Genomic DNA, 17,378 nt, shown 5'->3' with positions numbered 1-17,378 from the left:
CCATCCCCATAGTACTATCATTAGTTTACCCACAGGAACAAATATAGCTACATACTTTTTTTCTTCCAAATTACATCCCTTCAGAAAGAGACCACATTCTTTAGAATGTGGGTGGCAGCATGAGAGAAAGAAAAGAAAATGGAGTAAAAAGTTTGGCTGGCTGGCTCTGTCACAATGCAACCTTAGGCAAGTCAATTCCCCTTTCTGGATCTGTGTCCTCACTAGCAAAAGAGGGATAACAAACAATAGCATCAGTCTCATAGGTTTGCTTTGAGGAGTAAATGATTATAAAGCATATAAACTACTTACCTGACAGATGGTATATATTCAGTAAATGTGTCTATTTTACTATTATTACCCAACAACTGTTTGCCAAATTAACTAAATAACTGTTTAGTTTAAATACAGCAACCATATTCCCAAAGTCCTCTCTTCTTCAAGCTAAATACCCTCTATTCTCAACTAGTTTTCATATGACTGTTTAAAAACCACTCATCACCCTGGCATTCTCCCTTAGCTCTTTCTCATGGAAGTAAACTAGGACTCAAATTAAACATAAATATGCCAAATATGATCTAATGAACACAAAGTCCAGGAAGACTATTACTTCCCTTGATCTGGGCACTATATTTTAATTAATGCAACATAAGATAATCTTAACTCCTTTTTTTTTTTTTTTTTTTGGTGGTACGCGGGCCTCTCACTGCTGTGGCCTCTCCCGTTGCGGAGCACAGGCTCCGGACGCACAGGCTCAGCGGCCATGGCTCACGGGCCCAGCCGCTCCCCGGCATGTGGGATCTTCCCGGACCAGGGCACAAACCCGTGTCCCCTGCATTGGCAGGCGGACTCCCAACCACTGCGCCACCAGGGAAGCCCTTAACTCCTTTTTGAGAGCTGTTGAGTCAATTTCTTGGCTTATACTAAATTTTTCATAAATTTAAATCTCCAGATGTTCTCCCCACAAACTGTTTAAAGCCAGTTCTACTCCAAGGTTCATACCTGACTTTGCCACTAGAATCCAAGAATCTCTGAGATTTAAAAAACAAAAACAAAAACAAAAAAATCAATGCTACTACAGAAGTCATTTTACCTCTATGGCAGTAGACCTCTGCTTCTTGCAGAGTCAGAATTTAATGGTTGGGAGCTTGAAAACAGAAATGCCAACTAAGGAAAAGTCGCTATATCTACTCACCTCACACCATATTGAAGGAAGAGAAGTAAAACAAACCACGTGGCCATAGAGTTACAGAGACGCTCCTCGACGGAAACCTACAGGCTTTAGGTAACACTTCCAGCATGGGGAGGCACGGAGGCACAGCACTTTGGAGGCTCTAGGAGAGCCTATTATGGAAGTCTCCACTGTGCTAGGGCCACGAGACTCTCTGAGAAATGCCCGGCTCATTTACACTCAGGTGTGCCACCAAAGAAATTTTATCAGAAGGGGCACAGGAGCTGTTAGGCAGCCTCAAGGAAGATCACAAGGAATTCTTCCACATGAGATGAAGAAATATATTGGAAAGGGCCTTGCCATCAGATAGATCTGAACTCTGAATAACACACTAGCTCATCTTTTCTAAGCTGTGGTTCGCTTACCAGCAAAACAGAACTATAATAGCCTAGTATTGTGAATATTGTAAAAAAATATGTATGCTAAGTTTTTAGCATTTAAGTGCCTTTCATATTTGAGCTATTCAAATACTTTTTACTTTCCCTACCACCTGTGTAGGCATAGAAAAGAATGGGATTCTGACTTATTCCTACAATACCAACAAAATATTTAGAAATTATTATTAACTTCACAATGAATGTAAGACCCCTTGTTTGCCGTATCTGTTAATCTGTCCTACTAGAATATAAGTCCCTAAAGTTAGAATCTTGCTTCTCATGTTAATAGAGTACTCCCAGTCATAAAGAATCAACTGTAAGAACGAGGTTATTACAGTATCCACTCTCCTCAACAGGTAAACATGCTGCGTCTCAGATTCTCTTCAAAGGTAAAGCATCCCACCTTTTAGAATAAAAGTTACTTCAAGGACCAGGTGATATCCTGATGAGCATAATGTATTAATTCTCCTAAAATCTCTAAGTTCTCTTAATAAAACAGCATGTAAAAATCAAATTATGGGTGGGGTAGGTGTTTAATGGTAACTGTTTGTTTTTATTGGCAGAGACATCAGGGTGAAATCACTAAACCTTGGAAAGCTGCCTTGGAACATGCCTGGCACCAGTGGGAATGTAGAAGTTACAAGGCAGCTATGAGGGGTGTAATGGTAAAGCTTTAATTTGCAGTGACATCTTAAACAAAGCAGTCTTAGTAAAGTAACCCTGTGAAATCAAGCCCGAACTGAAGGACAGGGGCAGGGACAGAGAACATCTCTTGGGGCAGAAGACTACTCAGATAGTTAACTGCCCTCAAAGGATGCGCTTTACCTCTTTCTACTGATTTTATACACCTCTTTCACCATTCCAACATCATCTGAAAGTTGACTATTGCTCCAAGCCAGAAGTTCTGAACATTATTTTGGGGAGGGCTCGTTTATTTTACCCACTATGTCGCTACCCCTGTTGAACATTCGGTCCACTAGAGAAAATGGACTTAGCAGCATGAAAAGCCTACAAAAGGTCCTAGTTAAAGACCATGAGACCTATCAGTAATTCACAACTGGTTAACTCATTTAATAAACTAGAGTTAATTTACCATACAACGCCTTTACGTGACTTTCATTAGCAAGCGCGTTGTCTAAATTGAAGTACTCAGATACTTTATTGTAAATATATACCATAATTGTGGGAGAACATATCCAAAGTTAGTATTAATTATCTTAGAAAAGGTGATTAGGGCTTCCCTGGTGGTGCAGTGGTTGAGAGTCTGCCTGCCGATGCAGGGGACACGGGTTCGTGCCCCGGTCCGGGAAGATCCCACATGCCACGGAGCGGCTGGGCCCATGAGCCATGGCCGCTGAGCCTGCGCGTCCGGAGCCTGTGCTCCGCAACGGGAGAGGCTACAACAGTGAGAGGTCCACGTACCGCAAAAGCAAACAAACAAGCAAAAAACTACCATTTTAAAAATTCCTCCAAAAACCTACCTATTATTCAGTGATTATCCAACTGGATTGTATTTCATCCATTCACTTATTATTTTACCATTCATTCAATTAACAAATATTTACTGAGTATCTACTCTGAGTTAGGTTGGTGCTATATATGCTGGGGACAAAATTATAAACTAGAGCTCTAAATTCCCTACACTTATGTAGTTTATGTTCTCCATTCTCATTCTGAGAAATATTTTAAAGGCAAAAAGCATATCAAATATTTTGTTTTAGTTCACACTCAAAAAAGCATTACAACTGCAGCATTAGAAAGCATCCTGTCCAGGAAGAGCTCATAATATAACAAAATTTCTAACTGAAATACTAGAGTGGTTTCTGGGCTTAATTAGAATATTTGCTGTAAATTATTGAAATGATTAAAAGAATTATAAACTAAAACTACATGCACTGTTTCAGCAATAAATTTAAAAATCCAGAGGAAGTAAATGGTTTCCTAGCAAAAAATGAAGTGTCAAGAATAAACCACGGAGAAGTAGGATAAAATAGAGCAAATAGCACTAAAGGTATGAGAGTCAGATTTATCATAAAAGTCACCTGAACTAGATGATTTAATAGCTAAATTCTCTAACAAACCTTTAAAGAATTAAAAATTCCCAAAATTATTTAATATGTTTCAGTTGATTATGCTGCTAATAGCTAACAAATGTAGCATTAACTATATTCAGGCACTGTATTAAGCACCTCATATTAATTCACTTAATCCTCCCAACAACCCAATGAGGTATATGCTATTATCATCATTTTACAGAGTAAAATGTCACAGAAAAAGATGAAGAGTTTCCCAACTCAATTTTAAGATCTTAGGAAAGATGTTTACCCTGCCTTTCTCTCCTCCCCCCCAAAACAACAAATACTATACACCAATCTCACTTGTAATAATGATCAAAAGAATAATCTATAACTAATTAGTAATGCAGTATCAAAAAATCTACATACCTTATTGCAACTATAAACTAAAGGAAGAAAAACATATAATGTTAATAAATGCGGAAAGGCATTTCAAAAAATTCAGCATCTATTGCTAAAAAAAGTTAATAGGAAGAACTATCTAAAATATTTTCCAAAATTAACAGAAAATATCCTGAACAGCAAAATATTTAATTAAAATAATAACTGGACTAAAATGTTCACTATGTCCATTACTTTTCAACATTATTTTTAAAGTTCTAGAAGGTTTAGTAAATGTACTAGAGACTAGAAAACAGTATAAACATTGGAAAAGAACAGATAAACCAATCTGTTAATTGATAATAATGAGTGTATGCCAAGAAAATCAGAGACCTTTCCTTAAAAAACAAGAAAAAATAATTTGATATAGTCACTGAATATAACTTTCTTAAAATTACAGCTTTTCCCTATAACAGTAATAAGCACACAGGAATGGAAATGGAAAACATATTTTATAAAAAATAGTGTAAAAATTATAAGAACAAATTTAATGGAAAAGCACATGACCATATGAAGAGAACTATAAAATCTTACCAAAGGAATGAAATAAAATTTGAACAAATATAAGACATACCACGTCTTGGATTGGAATACTAATATAAAAATGACAGCTCTCTCCAAATATTAAAAAGTCAGTGAATATAAAAATTCCTGTTAGAATTCCAATAAACTTTTTTTTTTAAAGAATAGGATAAAATAACCTTAAAGTTCACATGGAAGAATAAAGTTCTGAGACTAGCCAAAAACAGTATGAAAAAGAATAGTAGCAAGAAGGGCACTTGCCCCACTTGATATTAGAACATACCAAAGAACCACTGTAATTAAATTAATCTGAAATTGTCGAAGGACTACACAAAACGATCAGAACGAAAAGAGAATCCAGAAATGGATACCAGCATATATGAGCTTTTAATATAAGATAAAGGTGGTATTTAAATTCAGTGAGAAAAGGAAGTTATTGGCGCAACTGGATATTCATCTATGAAGAAAATTAATTTCTATCCCACAATATATAGAATATCTAAACAACATATTTAAGAATAATTCCTAATTGTATTAGAGATTTAATTTTAAAAGTAAAATAATATAAATCTCAAAAGAAAACTTAGAAAATACAGGTGGAACTAAGGTATAAGAGAGACTTCTTAAACCAAGACAGTGTGTCCAGAAGATATCAAAGAAAAACCAGAATTACATGATATGGCAAATAAAAACTTTTTGTATAACATATACTAAGTCAATACATAACAGACATATTTGGAAAAAATACCAAGGACTCTTAAAATTTTATGAAAAAAATGCAAGCAACTCAATTAAAAAGATAGGTAAAGTATATGAATAGGCAAATTCACAGAAGAATACACTGAATGGCTAACAAACACAAGAAAAGATGTTCACTTTCACTCGTAGCTCAGACTAAGCACTAGTACCGAAGCTAATAAAAATTAAAGTAACACTGAGGTGTTATACTCATCAAATTAATAAAAATCACAAAAAAAGATGATGATACCCACTGCCAGCAGGGATTCAGGGTAAAGAGTAATGTCACACTTTTTTGCACTCTTTGGGAAAACAGTATGTTATTTGCACTCTTTGGGAAAACAGTATGTTATTTCTTAAAATTAAAACTACACATGCCCTTTGACTCAGAAATCCTACTCCTGGAAATTTAATACACAGGAACAAAAACATCATAAATATAAGGATATATACATATATAGATATTTACTGCAGTATTCTGCATAATGGCAAAACAAACAAATAAAAAAAACCAGAGCCAGAGTAAATATTAAAAGTCTATCAACAGGGTAATGATTGAAAAACATAGTACACCCTCACCATGGGCTATTATGAAATCATTAAAACAATGAACTGAAGAGATTTGTACATGGAATGTTAAACAAGAAAAACAAGATGTAGAGTCATGTATATAACATCCACTCCAATTTTGTGAAATAGCAATTAAAACTCCTAACACATGTACATAAATATGCATATAGTGGTATCTATAACATATACACAGAGATCATAGGAAAAATATGAATATATACATAACAGGTTGTTAACATGGGTACACGGGTGACTGGGGTCATGTGAACATGTGTTCTGTGTTTGGATGCTATCTTATTCAGTTCAGGCTGCTATAATAAAATATCATAGACAGGGTGGCTTATAAACAGAAATTTATTTCTCACATTTCTGGAGGCTAGGAAGTCTAAGATCAAGGCACCAGCATTGTTGGTATCTGGTGAGTCTGCTTCCTGGTTCACAGACAACCATCTTTTCACTATAACGTCACATGGAGAAAGGTCCAGGGTCTCCCTGGGACCTCTTTTATAAGGGCACTAATCCCATTCATGAGGGCTCAGCCCTCATGATCTAATCATCTCCCAAAGGCCCCACCTCCAAATGCCATCACATTGGGGATTAGGTTTCAATGTATGAATTTGGGGTAGGAGGGACCACAAACATTCAGTCTATAACTGGTGGTTTTGGTAGTGAGTGAGAAGGGTTTAAGGAAGAAGACAAGCCAAAAAGTAAAAAGAAAGGGGGAAAAAAACTGCACCTAAAATTACTCCAGGGCTTCCCTGGTGGCGCAGTGGTTGAGAGTCCGCCTGCCGATGCAAGGGACACAGGTTCGTGCCCCGGTCCAGGAAGATCCCACATCAGGCAGAGTGGCTGGGCCCGTGAGCCATGGCCACTCAGCCTGCGCGTCCGGAGCCTGTGCTCCGCAACGGGAGAGGCCACAACAGTGAGAGGCCCGCGTACTGCAAAAAAAAAAAACAACCAACCAACCAACCAACCAAACCAAAAAAAAAAAATTACTCCAGTACTTTGTTAAAATTCTATTTTTGTAAGTATATATGTGTCTTTCTGTGTATGTGTGCATATATGTGTGTGTATGTATAGAGAAAGATAAATAAAAATAAAATGTGCTATTATACATAAATATCAATTTTGTTTAACTAAAATTTACATTAAATAACTAAACTTTTTCATTTTAAATTTTGATTAAAAACCTTTCTAAAACTTGTCACATGCCCCTGCTTTCTTACACAGACCTTAACAATGACAACTTTATATTCCACTGATGATCTGGTATCAACATGGCATAATGGAAGAAAGCACATGCACATGCATGCTTTATTCAAACCTGCTTTAACACTTATTTATGATGCTAGACAAGTCTTTTCACCCTTCTAGTGTCCTCGTCTGTTAAATGGAGAGAGCCTTAGTGAAAACTAACACGGTGGACTTAATAATTCTCATTATTAACTTCAGTTATGAACTACAGTATGGAGATGTACTTGGGTAAAGGACTGAATGCTCACACACAGAAGAGGTATGCTAGCTACGCTTTTTAACCTAGTCTGTCTCTCTTTACAGCTGGTCTATTTCTCTCTGCCCTCCTTCTACATGAAGTAGTGACAGAGGACTATTTACAAATCCAAACACTGTAAGTATAAAGATAGGACAGTAGCTAATATGATTTACCACTCAGTTATATTCCAGAATCACAGAGTAAAGCACAAACAGAGCAAACAGATTTTGTTTCTCCTTGCTGTCAGTGTGTCTACCTTAATAGTAATCCTCTTAATTCCCCTAATTTATCAAAAATGAGCACACAGACACTGGGTAGGAGCTTAGTCTCTACCAAGAATAGAAACACATATGAGTCTTAGTACATAAATTTTGTGACATCTTTTGCTTACGGCTGGGTTCTTAATTATATTCTCTATACTTGCAGTTACCTCTTAGGGAGAGATCATTAGCAGGGGAGGGCGGGAAAAACCCTCCCTGCTAACCAAAAGTTGGTTATCATGTTCAGAATTTAAAGATTATAAACAGTTATGCCCTTTCACATGTCATCCTCTCCTGTTTTCTAAACATTACTGCAAGAACAATTTATTTGATATGAGCATCTCCCTTTTATAACTGGAATTTTATAGGAGAAAATATTTTCTGTCAAAGTGGGGGGTGGGGACAGGGCAACAATCTGCCTCCAGACAGCCAGAGAAAGATCCTCCAGAAAAAAATCTATATAAGGAATAAGATTATAAGCCACAAAATCCTGAAATCCCACCAGACATTATATGGAGGGCAGTGGCAGAAAGAAAAGAGGCAGCTGAAGGTCTACAGATCTGATTACATTTTCAACACTTTTTCCATAATGGTCGAGAAATTTTTTACAACTCTCATTTTACCAGGTGCAAACCAGAAATAGGAAAAATAAAACCCAGTTCTCTGTAACTTGAAGAATAGTTTGATTTGATCAATCAAAACAGCATTTATTACCTGCTTAATATATTTGATGTGCAGCATCACAGGACTAATACAAAGATCAGTAAAAAGAGGATTCTTGCCTAAAGGAGCTCTCAGTTTGGGGGTGCTGAGCGGAGAGCGAATCAGACAATGAAGAACTAATTACAACACCATTACGTGCTCGGTAAATGCTAGCTACTAACTGCACAGGCAGTGGCAGGAGGACTTGAAATAAGAACACTAGTCCCTACACTGTTTAGAGCTAGTGTTTAGAGTGAATAGCAAATTAAGAAGTATGGACTTTATCCTGCATGTGATGGCTCAAAGATTTCTAAGCCCAATGAGTGACAAAACTGATGTATCTTTGGTCACTCTGGCAGCAATGTGGCAGATGAATTGTACTGAAGCAGTGTGAAAAATAATAAAGTAGTAAAACATACTGGTTAAGAACATGGGCTCAGGAGCTAAACTGGGTTTAAATACAGGCTAACATGAACTAGCTATACGACCTTGGATAAGCTACTCAACTGCTTTGTGCCCCTATTTCCTCATCCGTAAATATGAATCAACAGTTCTTACCACATGGGGTGTTGTAAGAATTAGAAGAATCAATTCATGTAAAGCACTTAGAATACTTCTTGGCACAAAGGAAGTGCTCAATAAATAATACCTATTAACTGCATGAAAGAAAAACTGGAAGTAGGAAGTCTAGCTAGGAGGTCAGGAAATAGTCCAGGAAAACAGAGGTGAGAACAAAGAAGGCTATGCTCACTAGCTGCCTGAGATGATGATACTACTAGAGAAACCAGGGAAAAGAAAAGGAAGAGGAGGATTAAGCCAATGTACGTAGCTCCAGACATGTTGGGGTTGAGGTTCCCACAACACATGAAAGTATAAATGTCTAATGGTCATTGGAAACTACAGATCAGAACTCCAAAAGAGAAGTAGGAACTAGAGACATAGATTTGAGAGTTATTAATATGTGGGCATGGTGGTTATGAAAGACAGTCCTCGGGAGAAAGAATAATGCAGGATCCACAGGACCTAGGGCTCTAGGATCACAACAGAATCCACAGTGACTCCAACATAACTGAGAATTATCAGTAATATAGAGAGGAGAAAATATAGCCATATGAAATAATCCCTTCCTTCAAGTAGCTTTCAATGCCATCAGGGAAGACAAATCATGCACATGTTAAACAATTTTTATCATGATTGTTATAGGATTAACAAAAGTAATTCTAAAAAACAGAGGTATCGGCATTAGACTGGCAAGACGGAAAGGGAAATTATGCTTAAAATTGTAAAACCTAGTGGTAATATAAAAAAGGAACACGTGCATAGAGAAAAAAGCTAATTCCAAGATGGAAGAAGTAAAGGGGAAAATGAAAACTATTATTTATTGAATGTCTACTATGTGTCAGTAACTGTCCTACAATCTTTCAATTACTTTACCTTATTAATTCTCATAATAATTCCTATGAGACAAACATTATCCCCATTTTACAAGAGCAGTTTGAGGCATACCAAAGTTAAGTAACTTGCCCATAGTTTTGCATCCAGTGACGGGCATACGGCAGTTTAGGACTGGAACCTGGATGGAGGGCCAAAGCCCATGGTTTCTCCACCATATTTCCACTTATTAAACTGGCAAAAGTAGGACATGTCAAAAAAGAGGGAAAAAAAAAAAAAGAATAAAAAGTATACTCAGGGGCTTCCCTGGTGGCGCAGTGGTTGAAAATCTGCCTGCTAATGCAGGGGACACGGGTTCGAGCCCCAGTCTGGGAAGATCCCATATGCCGCGGAGCAACTAGGCCCGTGAGCTACAACTACTGAGCCTGCGCGTCTGGAGCCTGTGCTCCGCAACAAGAGAGGCCGCAACAGTGAGGCCCACGCACCGTGATGAAGAGTGGCCCCCGCTTGCCACAGCCAGAGAAAGCCCTTGCACAGAAATGAAGACCCAACACAGCAAAAATAAATTAATTAATTAATAAACTCCCCCCAACATCTAAAAAAAAAATAAAATTTAAATTAAAAAAAAAAAAGTATACTCAGGGACTTCCCTGGTCTCACAGTGGTTGAGAGTCTGCCTGCCGATGCAGGGGACGCGGGCTCGTGCCCCAGTCTGGGAAGATCCCACATGCCGCGGAGCGGCTGAGCCCGTGAGCCATGGCCTCTGGGCCTGCGCGTCCAGAGCCTGTGCTCCGCAACGGGAGAGGCCACAACAGTGAGAGGCCCGCATACCGCAAAAAAAAAAAAAAAAAAGTATACTCAAAGAAAACAGAATTAGTCTCACTTATTTCACTACCACAGAGCTACTTTTTGAGAAAGTATAAAAGGAAAACAAAAACAAAACAACAAAAAATTTTTAAACACTAAACATAATCTTTCAATTCCAGAGGACAGGTAGGATTTACAGGTATCTCCTTGCTTCCAGTCTTGTTCCTCAGGTCTCTTCCACACTGTCACCATGGATAGAATTCAAAATCACACACCTGAGCCTGTCACTCCTCCTCTCTTTATAATCTTTCAACAACTCCCTCTCACGAACACAATTAAAAAAAAAAAACAGACCCAAAAAAGAGAAACCTGTTTAGAAAGTCTAGAAACTCCTTAATCTAGAAAGAATAACAATAAAGAGAAGAAAAGCTAACTTCTAAATTAAAGGCTCACTTATGATTCATAACCCTACGTTTCTCATTTCAAAACTGTAAAATAAATGAAATTTCAAATGCCAGTTAAACAGCAACATTGACACCTTGTGGTGAACATCCTAAAGTATCAAATGTGACAATGAGTGAAGTGTCTCCTAAGTAAATGTCTGCTTACATGAAAAATAATGCTTAATCCAGAGATTTACAAGGATTAAGAAACAAAAATTCAGTTTCCATCACACATACCGAATGTAAACTTTGAAAGAGCTGCTCTTACTTTGGCAACATTGGAATTAGTCTAAATTCCTAACTATTGGCAAAAGAATAAAACCTCAGGTCATTGTTTTCCTACAAAATGGTACAATGCATCCATCTGAAGGGGCTGTAATGTCAGGGTCTTAGGTGCTCCAAAAACAGCCTTTACTTAGTCAAAATTTCCTATTTTTTGAGTGACATTTACACATAAAAGGTTGAGGGTAGAGATGCATACTAGTGGCACGAAAACACAGGAAGGGTTCTAAACTAGTGGCACGAAAACACAGGGTTCTAATCCTGCCTCCAAACAGCACTGAGAATTTTGTGGAGTAAGTAATATTAAAGAATTCAGACTCTGTGTGTTTTCACATAAAATTACAGATCAAGAAGTAACAATTTAGGACTTCCCTGGTGGTGCAGTGGTTAAGAATCTGCCTGCCAATGCAGGGGACACGGGTTCGAGCTCTGGTCCAGGAAGATCCCACATGCCGCAGAGCAACTAAGCCCATGTGCCACAACTACTGAGCCTGTGCTCTAGAGCCCGCGAGCTACAACTACTGAAGCCCGTGCACCTAGAGCCCGTGCTCCACAACAAGAGAAGCCACCACAATGAGAAGCCCGCACACCACAACAAAGAGTAGCCCCCACTTGCCGCAACTAGAGAAAGCCCACGCGCAGCACTGAAGACCCAACGAGGGAAGGAGAGAGGGAGGGAGGAGTAACAATTTAAAAAAAAACAAGAGGACTTCCCTGGTGGCACAGTGGTTAAGAATCCGCCTGCCAGACTTCCCTGGTGGCGCAGTGGTTGAGAGTACGCCTGCCGATGCAGGGGACGTAGGTTCGTCCACATGCTCTGCGGCATGTGGGATCTTTCCGGACTAGGGCTCGAACCCATGTCCCCTGCATTGGCAGGCGGATTCTTTTTTTTTTTTTTTCCCGGTACGCGGGCCTCTCACTGCTGTGGCCTCTCCCGTTGCGGAGCACTGGCTCCGGATGGGCAGGCTCAGTGGCCATGGCTCACGGGCCCAGCCGCTCTGCGGCATGTGGGATCTTCCCGGACTGGGGCACGAACCCATGTCCCCTGCATCGGCAGGCGGACTCTCAACCACTGCGCCACCAGGGAAGCCCCCCTTTTCTTTTAATTCCACTGATTTCTCTAATGAGATCACACAATCTCATACTTGGAAAATATCTTTAAAAATTATATTATCTATCCTCTCATTTTACTGAGCAAAACAGGCCAAGAAATATTAGTCTCTTCCTCACATTTCAAACTATTTCTGTACATTCCTCTTTCCAATACTTAAAACTCAATGTAGTCCCAAACTGAATAGGCTCAAAAATAAGAGTTATAAAATAGACAACTCCTGCTTTCTATCTCCACCATCCAATTACTAAATTCTGTCCATTCTGGCACATATCCTAAGAAGTCAAAGTGAAAGTACCTCTCAGGTAAGAGTCAAAAGTCATCAAATGTGTGTGGTTACTTTAGTTGAAATCATTGTCTCTTTAGAGCATTTTACATAGTCCATGTCAGCAAACTCTCTACCATTATGTACAATAAGATTCAAGATTTGCAAAGGAGAAGCCCATTTCATAATGTTTAAAAAATAAACAAGCATCCAGTTGGATAAGAGTCCAATCATCCTTCTGGACTCTTCCTCTAGTAGATATATAGAGAATGTCTAATGGTCTGGAATTTATGATGTGTTATGTAAACACTAGGAAATACTGCCAAAATCGAATTTCAATGAATCATCTGTCTGAGTAGGGTGAACACAGGTTGAGTGTCACTCTTAACTTTATTTTAAATTGCATTTATTTTGGTAGCCTGCCTCCTGGGGAAATGTCCTTGATGATCTACCACATTGAAAATTAAAACCAAATTTAAAAATCTTTCCAAATTAAGCCCAGACATTATGAAAATATAGAGCTGAGGCAGTTAAACCTCTAAGCACATGAGATTCACGCAGAGCTCCTTTGCCTTGCCAAATATGATTCTTTTAGGGTGAACAGCAGATCAAAACTCTAAGCTATGTCTGGGGCTACTGAAGGGGTTTTCTAGTAATGCCACAGTTGTTAAAGTTTTGGTAAGTCTAAATTTTGTACCTCTGGTTGCTGCTCTTTATTGTGCAGAAGACCGGAAACAGCTCATGTCCCTGTTTTAAGATCACTGGCTTCCAATCACTCTCTCCCACAGTCCAGAGGGAAAAAATGGCTTTCCAAAGGCTTTGTAAAAGAGATAAATCACTGTAGCTACAAAATTTATGAAGCTCTCACTAAAAAATGCTAAGTCTGAGTAACAGCTTCTAAAGATTCCATACATTTCCTCACATCGAAATGTCACAAACTCAGAATGAGGAAGATTCTTGACAAAATGCAAGAGGACTCTAAGAAGTTTCTTACCGCAGCAAAGAGAAGACATCATAAGAATTGCGAACACAGTTCTGATCCACCTGAAGAAGAATACTCTTCTGAGCATCTGAATAACCCTAAAAGACATTAATTAACAAATTAATCAAAGTAAAACAAAATATGTGTCCAAATTAATCGTGATGTTTGTATTTTTAAAATTATGATTCAATAACAACTCAGTAAATTCAAATCATTAAGAAATTAGAAAAAAGTTAAGAAACACTTTCATATAATTGAAGTTTAACCTTATAGGCAAGTGAATTTAAAATAAATTTCTTCTAACATTTTCCCACAGAAACAATGTTTCACATTATAACTTTTGGTGAACTTCCCAGTGAAACCCCAGAAGTCTTTTTAACATATTATGTGGCTGAAGAAGAGTATTAACAATAATATTTCAAGTATGCCTAGCCATCATATGTAATGTTTTTATGGAGGAAAAGGCATTCCAAGTTTTAATTAGGAATACCAGAAACAAGTATTTCCACTCAGTGGTGTAAAGGTGGTGGCAGCAAGGATGGTTTCTAGAGAGAACACAGCACAATTCCATAGGAAGAGCAGAACAGCTATCTGGCATTTCAGAAAGGCGAAGTAAATAGTAGTTAAGAAAAAAGGACTCTGGACCCAGACCACCTGGATTACAGCTTAAGCCCTTAATACATCAGCTCTGTAATCTGGAACAAGGCACCTAACTTCTTTTAGTTTAACTTTGGTTTCTTCATCTATAACATGGAGATGGTAATATTATCTACCTCACAAATTGTTGTGGGAATTAAAAGAGCTGATATTTGTAAAGTCAAAGGTATGTGATAAGCACTGTATAAATGTTTGCTATAATGCTAGTATAAGCATTTTCTAAAAGTTACATTGCTGCACACATTAAAAGGTTATTTGGAGAATAGTATAAACAACTTTGTGCCAACAAATTTAACAACTTAGATGAATCTTTGAAAAAATACAACATGACAAAACTGATTAACAATAAAACAACAATATCTATGACCCAGCAATCCCACTACTGGGCCTATACCCTGAGAAAACCATAGTTCAAAAAGAGTCATGTACCAAAATGTTCATTGCAGCTCTATTTTCAATAGCCAGGAGATGGAAACAACCTAAGTGTCCATCATCGGATGAATGGATAAAGAAGATGTGGCACATATATACAATGGAATATTACTCAGCCATAAAAAAAACTAAATTGAATTATTTGTAGTGAGGTGGATGGACCTAGAGTCTGTCATACAGAGTGAAGTAAGTCAGAAAGAGAAAGACAAATACCGTATGCTAACACATATATATGGAATCTAAGAAAAAAAAATGTCATGAAGAACCTAGGGGCAAGACAGGAATAAAGACACAGACCTACTAGAGAATGGGCTTGAGGATATGGGGATGGGAAGGGTAAGCTGTGACAAAGTGAGAGAGTGGCATGGACATATATACACTACCAAACGTAAAATAGATAGCTAGTGGGAAGCAGCTGCATAGCACAGGGAGATCAGCTCTGTGCTTTGTGACCACCTAGAGGGGTGGGATAGGAAGGGTAGGAGGGAGGGAGATGCAAGAGGGAAGAGATGTGGGAACATATGTATATGTATAACTGATCACTTTGTTATAAAGCAGAAACTAACACACCATTGTAAAGCAATTATACTCCAATAAAGATGTAAAAAAAAAAACCACAACAATATCTGAATAACTCTATTTTTTAAGTGAATAAGTAATTGAAAATCTTTCCACAAAAAAGTCTAGGTCCAGATGGGTTCACTGAATTATATCAAACATTTAAGAAATATCATCAATTTAACACAAACTCCTTCATAAAACAGAGGGTAAGGGAACAATTTCCAATTCATAAGACCAGCATTACTGATACCAAAACTTATCACACACACACACACAATTATAGACCAATATCCCTCACGAATATAGACACAAAAATCCTTAGGAAAATATTAGCAAGTAGGACCAGCAATACGTTATAAGGACAAAATAGTAATGCATCGTTATTGACTGAATTTATTTTAAGAATGTAAGGTGGGTTTAGCATTTAATATCAACCAATTAGCAAATAAATGAAGCAATCATTATAAGCCTATCTTGATGGGCACACAATTATAAAGATGTAACTTGTGATGACAACAACATAAAAATGGGGGAACAGAGCTATACGGAAGAAAAGTTTTGTATAATATTAAAACTAAGTTGGTATTAATTTGAACTAGACTGTTATAAATTAAGATGTTAATTGTAATTCTTGGGGCAACCACTAAGAAAATAACTAAAAGATATATAGTAAAAGAAATGAGAAAGGAATCAAAATGTGAGAAATAACTAACACAAAAGAAGGTAGTAACAGAGGAACTGAGGAACAAAAAAGATGTAAGAAAACAAATCGAAAAGTGGCAGAAGTCCTTCCATCTGTAATTACATTAAGTGTAAATGAATTAAACACTACAATTAAAAGGCAGAGATTGGAAGAATAGATTTTCTTTTTAATGACCCACTATATACTGTCTACAAGAGACAAATAGGTTGAAAATGGAAGGACAGAAACACAAATAGGTTGAAACACAATAGGTTGAAACACAACAGGTTGAAAATGGAAGGACGGAAAGATATTCCATGTAAGCAGTAACCAAAAGAAAGCTGGAATGGGTATACTAATATCAGACAAATAGACATTAAGACAAAAAAAACACAAATAGGTTGAAAATGGAAGGACAGAAAGATATTCCATGTAAGCAGTAACCAAAAGAAAGCTGGAATGGGTATACTAATATCAGACAAATAGACGTTAAGACAAAAAAAAATTGTTAGACGAGACAAAAAGGGATATTATATAATATTTAAAAGGTCAAGAAGATATAAATGATTATAAACATATATGTACCTAGCAACATATAACAAAACATATGAAGCCAAAACTGCAAAAACTAAAATGGGAAATAGCTGAAGTCAACATCCCACTTTTAACAATGTGTAGCACAACCATAAGAAAGATAAACAATGAAACAGAAGACATGAAAAGTACTATAAATCAACTAGACCTAACAGATGTATACAGAATGCTCCACCCAACAACAACCATATACATATTCTTCTCAAGTGCACATGGAACATTCTCCAGGATAGACCATATGTTCAGCCACAAAACAAATCTCAATACATTTCTAAAAAATGAAATCATACAAAGTATCTTTTCTGATCACAATGGAATGAAACTAAAAATCAATAACAGAAGGAAACTTGGAAAATTCACAAACTACAAAGTAAATAACATACTCTTAAACAACCAGTGGGTCAAAGAACAAATCATAAGGTAAATTATTAAATACTCTGAGTAGAATAAAAATGAAAATACAACATATCAAAACATATGGGATACAGTGAAAAAGTGCTCAGAGGGAAAAGTACAGCTGTAAACATTTACATTTAAAAAAAGAAAGAGTTCAAATCAATTAATCTAATCTTCCACCTTAAGGAAATAGAAGATGAAGAACTAAACCCAAAGCAAAAAGGAAGTAAATAATAAAGATTAGGGCAGAGATCCATGAAATAGAGAATATAGAACAATACAGAAAAATCAAAAAAAACAAGTTAGTCCTTTGAAAAGAGCAATAAAATTGAAAAATATTAAGCTAGAGTGAAAAAGACAAAAAAAGAGAATACTCAAATCACTAAAATCAGGAATGAAAGTGAGAACATTATCACCAATCTTATAGAA

General features: G+C 37.1%; 1 protein-coding gene across 1 annotated transcript in view; it reads right to left on the bottom strand.

Annotated features, from left to right (window-relative positions):
- Positions 1–17,378, bottom strand: part of UVRAG (UV radiation resistance associated) — a 360,244-nt gene that overhangs the window by 216,372 nt on the left and 126,494 nt on the right. Inside the window, 1 exon segment of the mRNA XM_060303729.1 lies at positions 13,640–13,725. Within this exon segment, the coding sequence (XP_060159712.1) occupies positions 13,640–13,725 (86 nt within the window).

This window comes from Globicephala melas, chromosome 8, assembly GCF_963455315.2.
Source record: "Globicephala melas chromosome 8, mGloMel1.2, whole genome shotgun sequence".
NCBI classification, from domain to species: Eukaryota; Metazoa; Chordata; class Mammalia; order Artiodactyla; family Delphinidae; genus Globicephala; species Globicephala melas.
The sequence above is the reverse complement of the archived record's forward strand: the minus strand, read 5'-3'. Positions and strand labels throughout refer to the sequence as shown.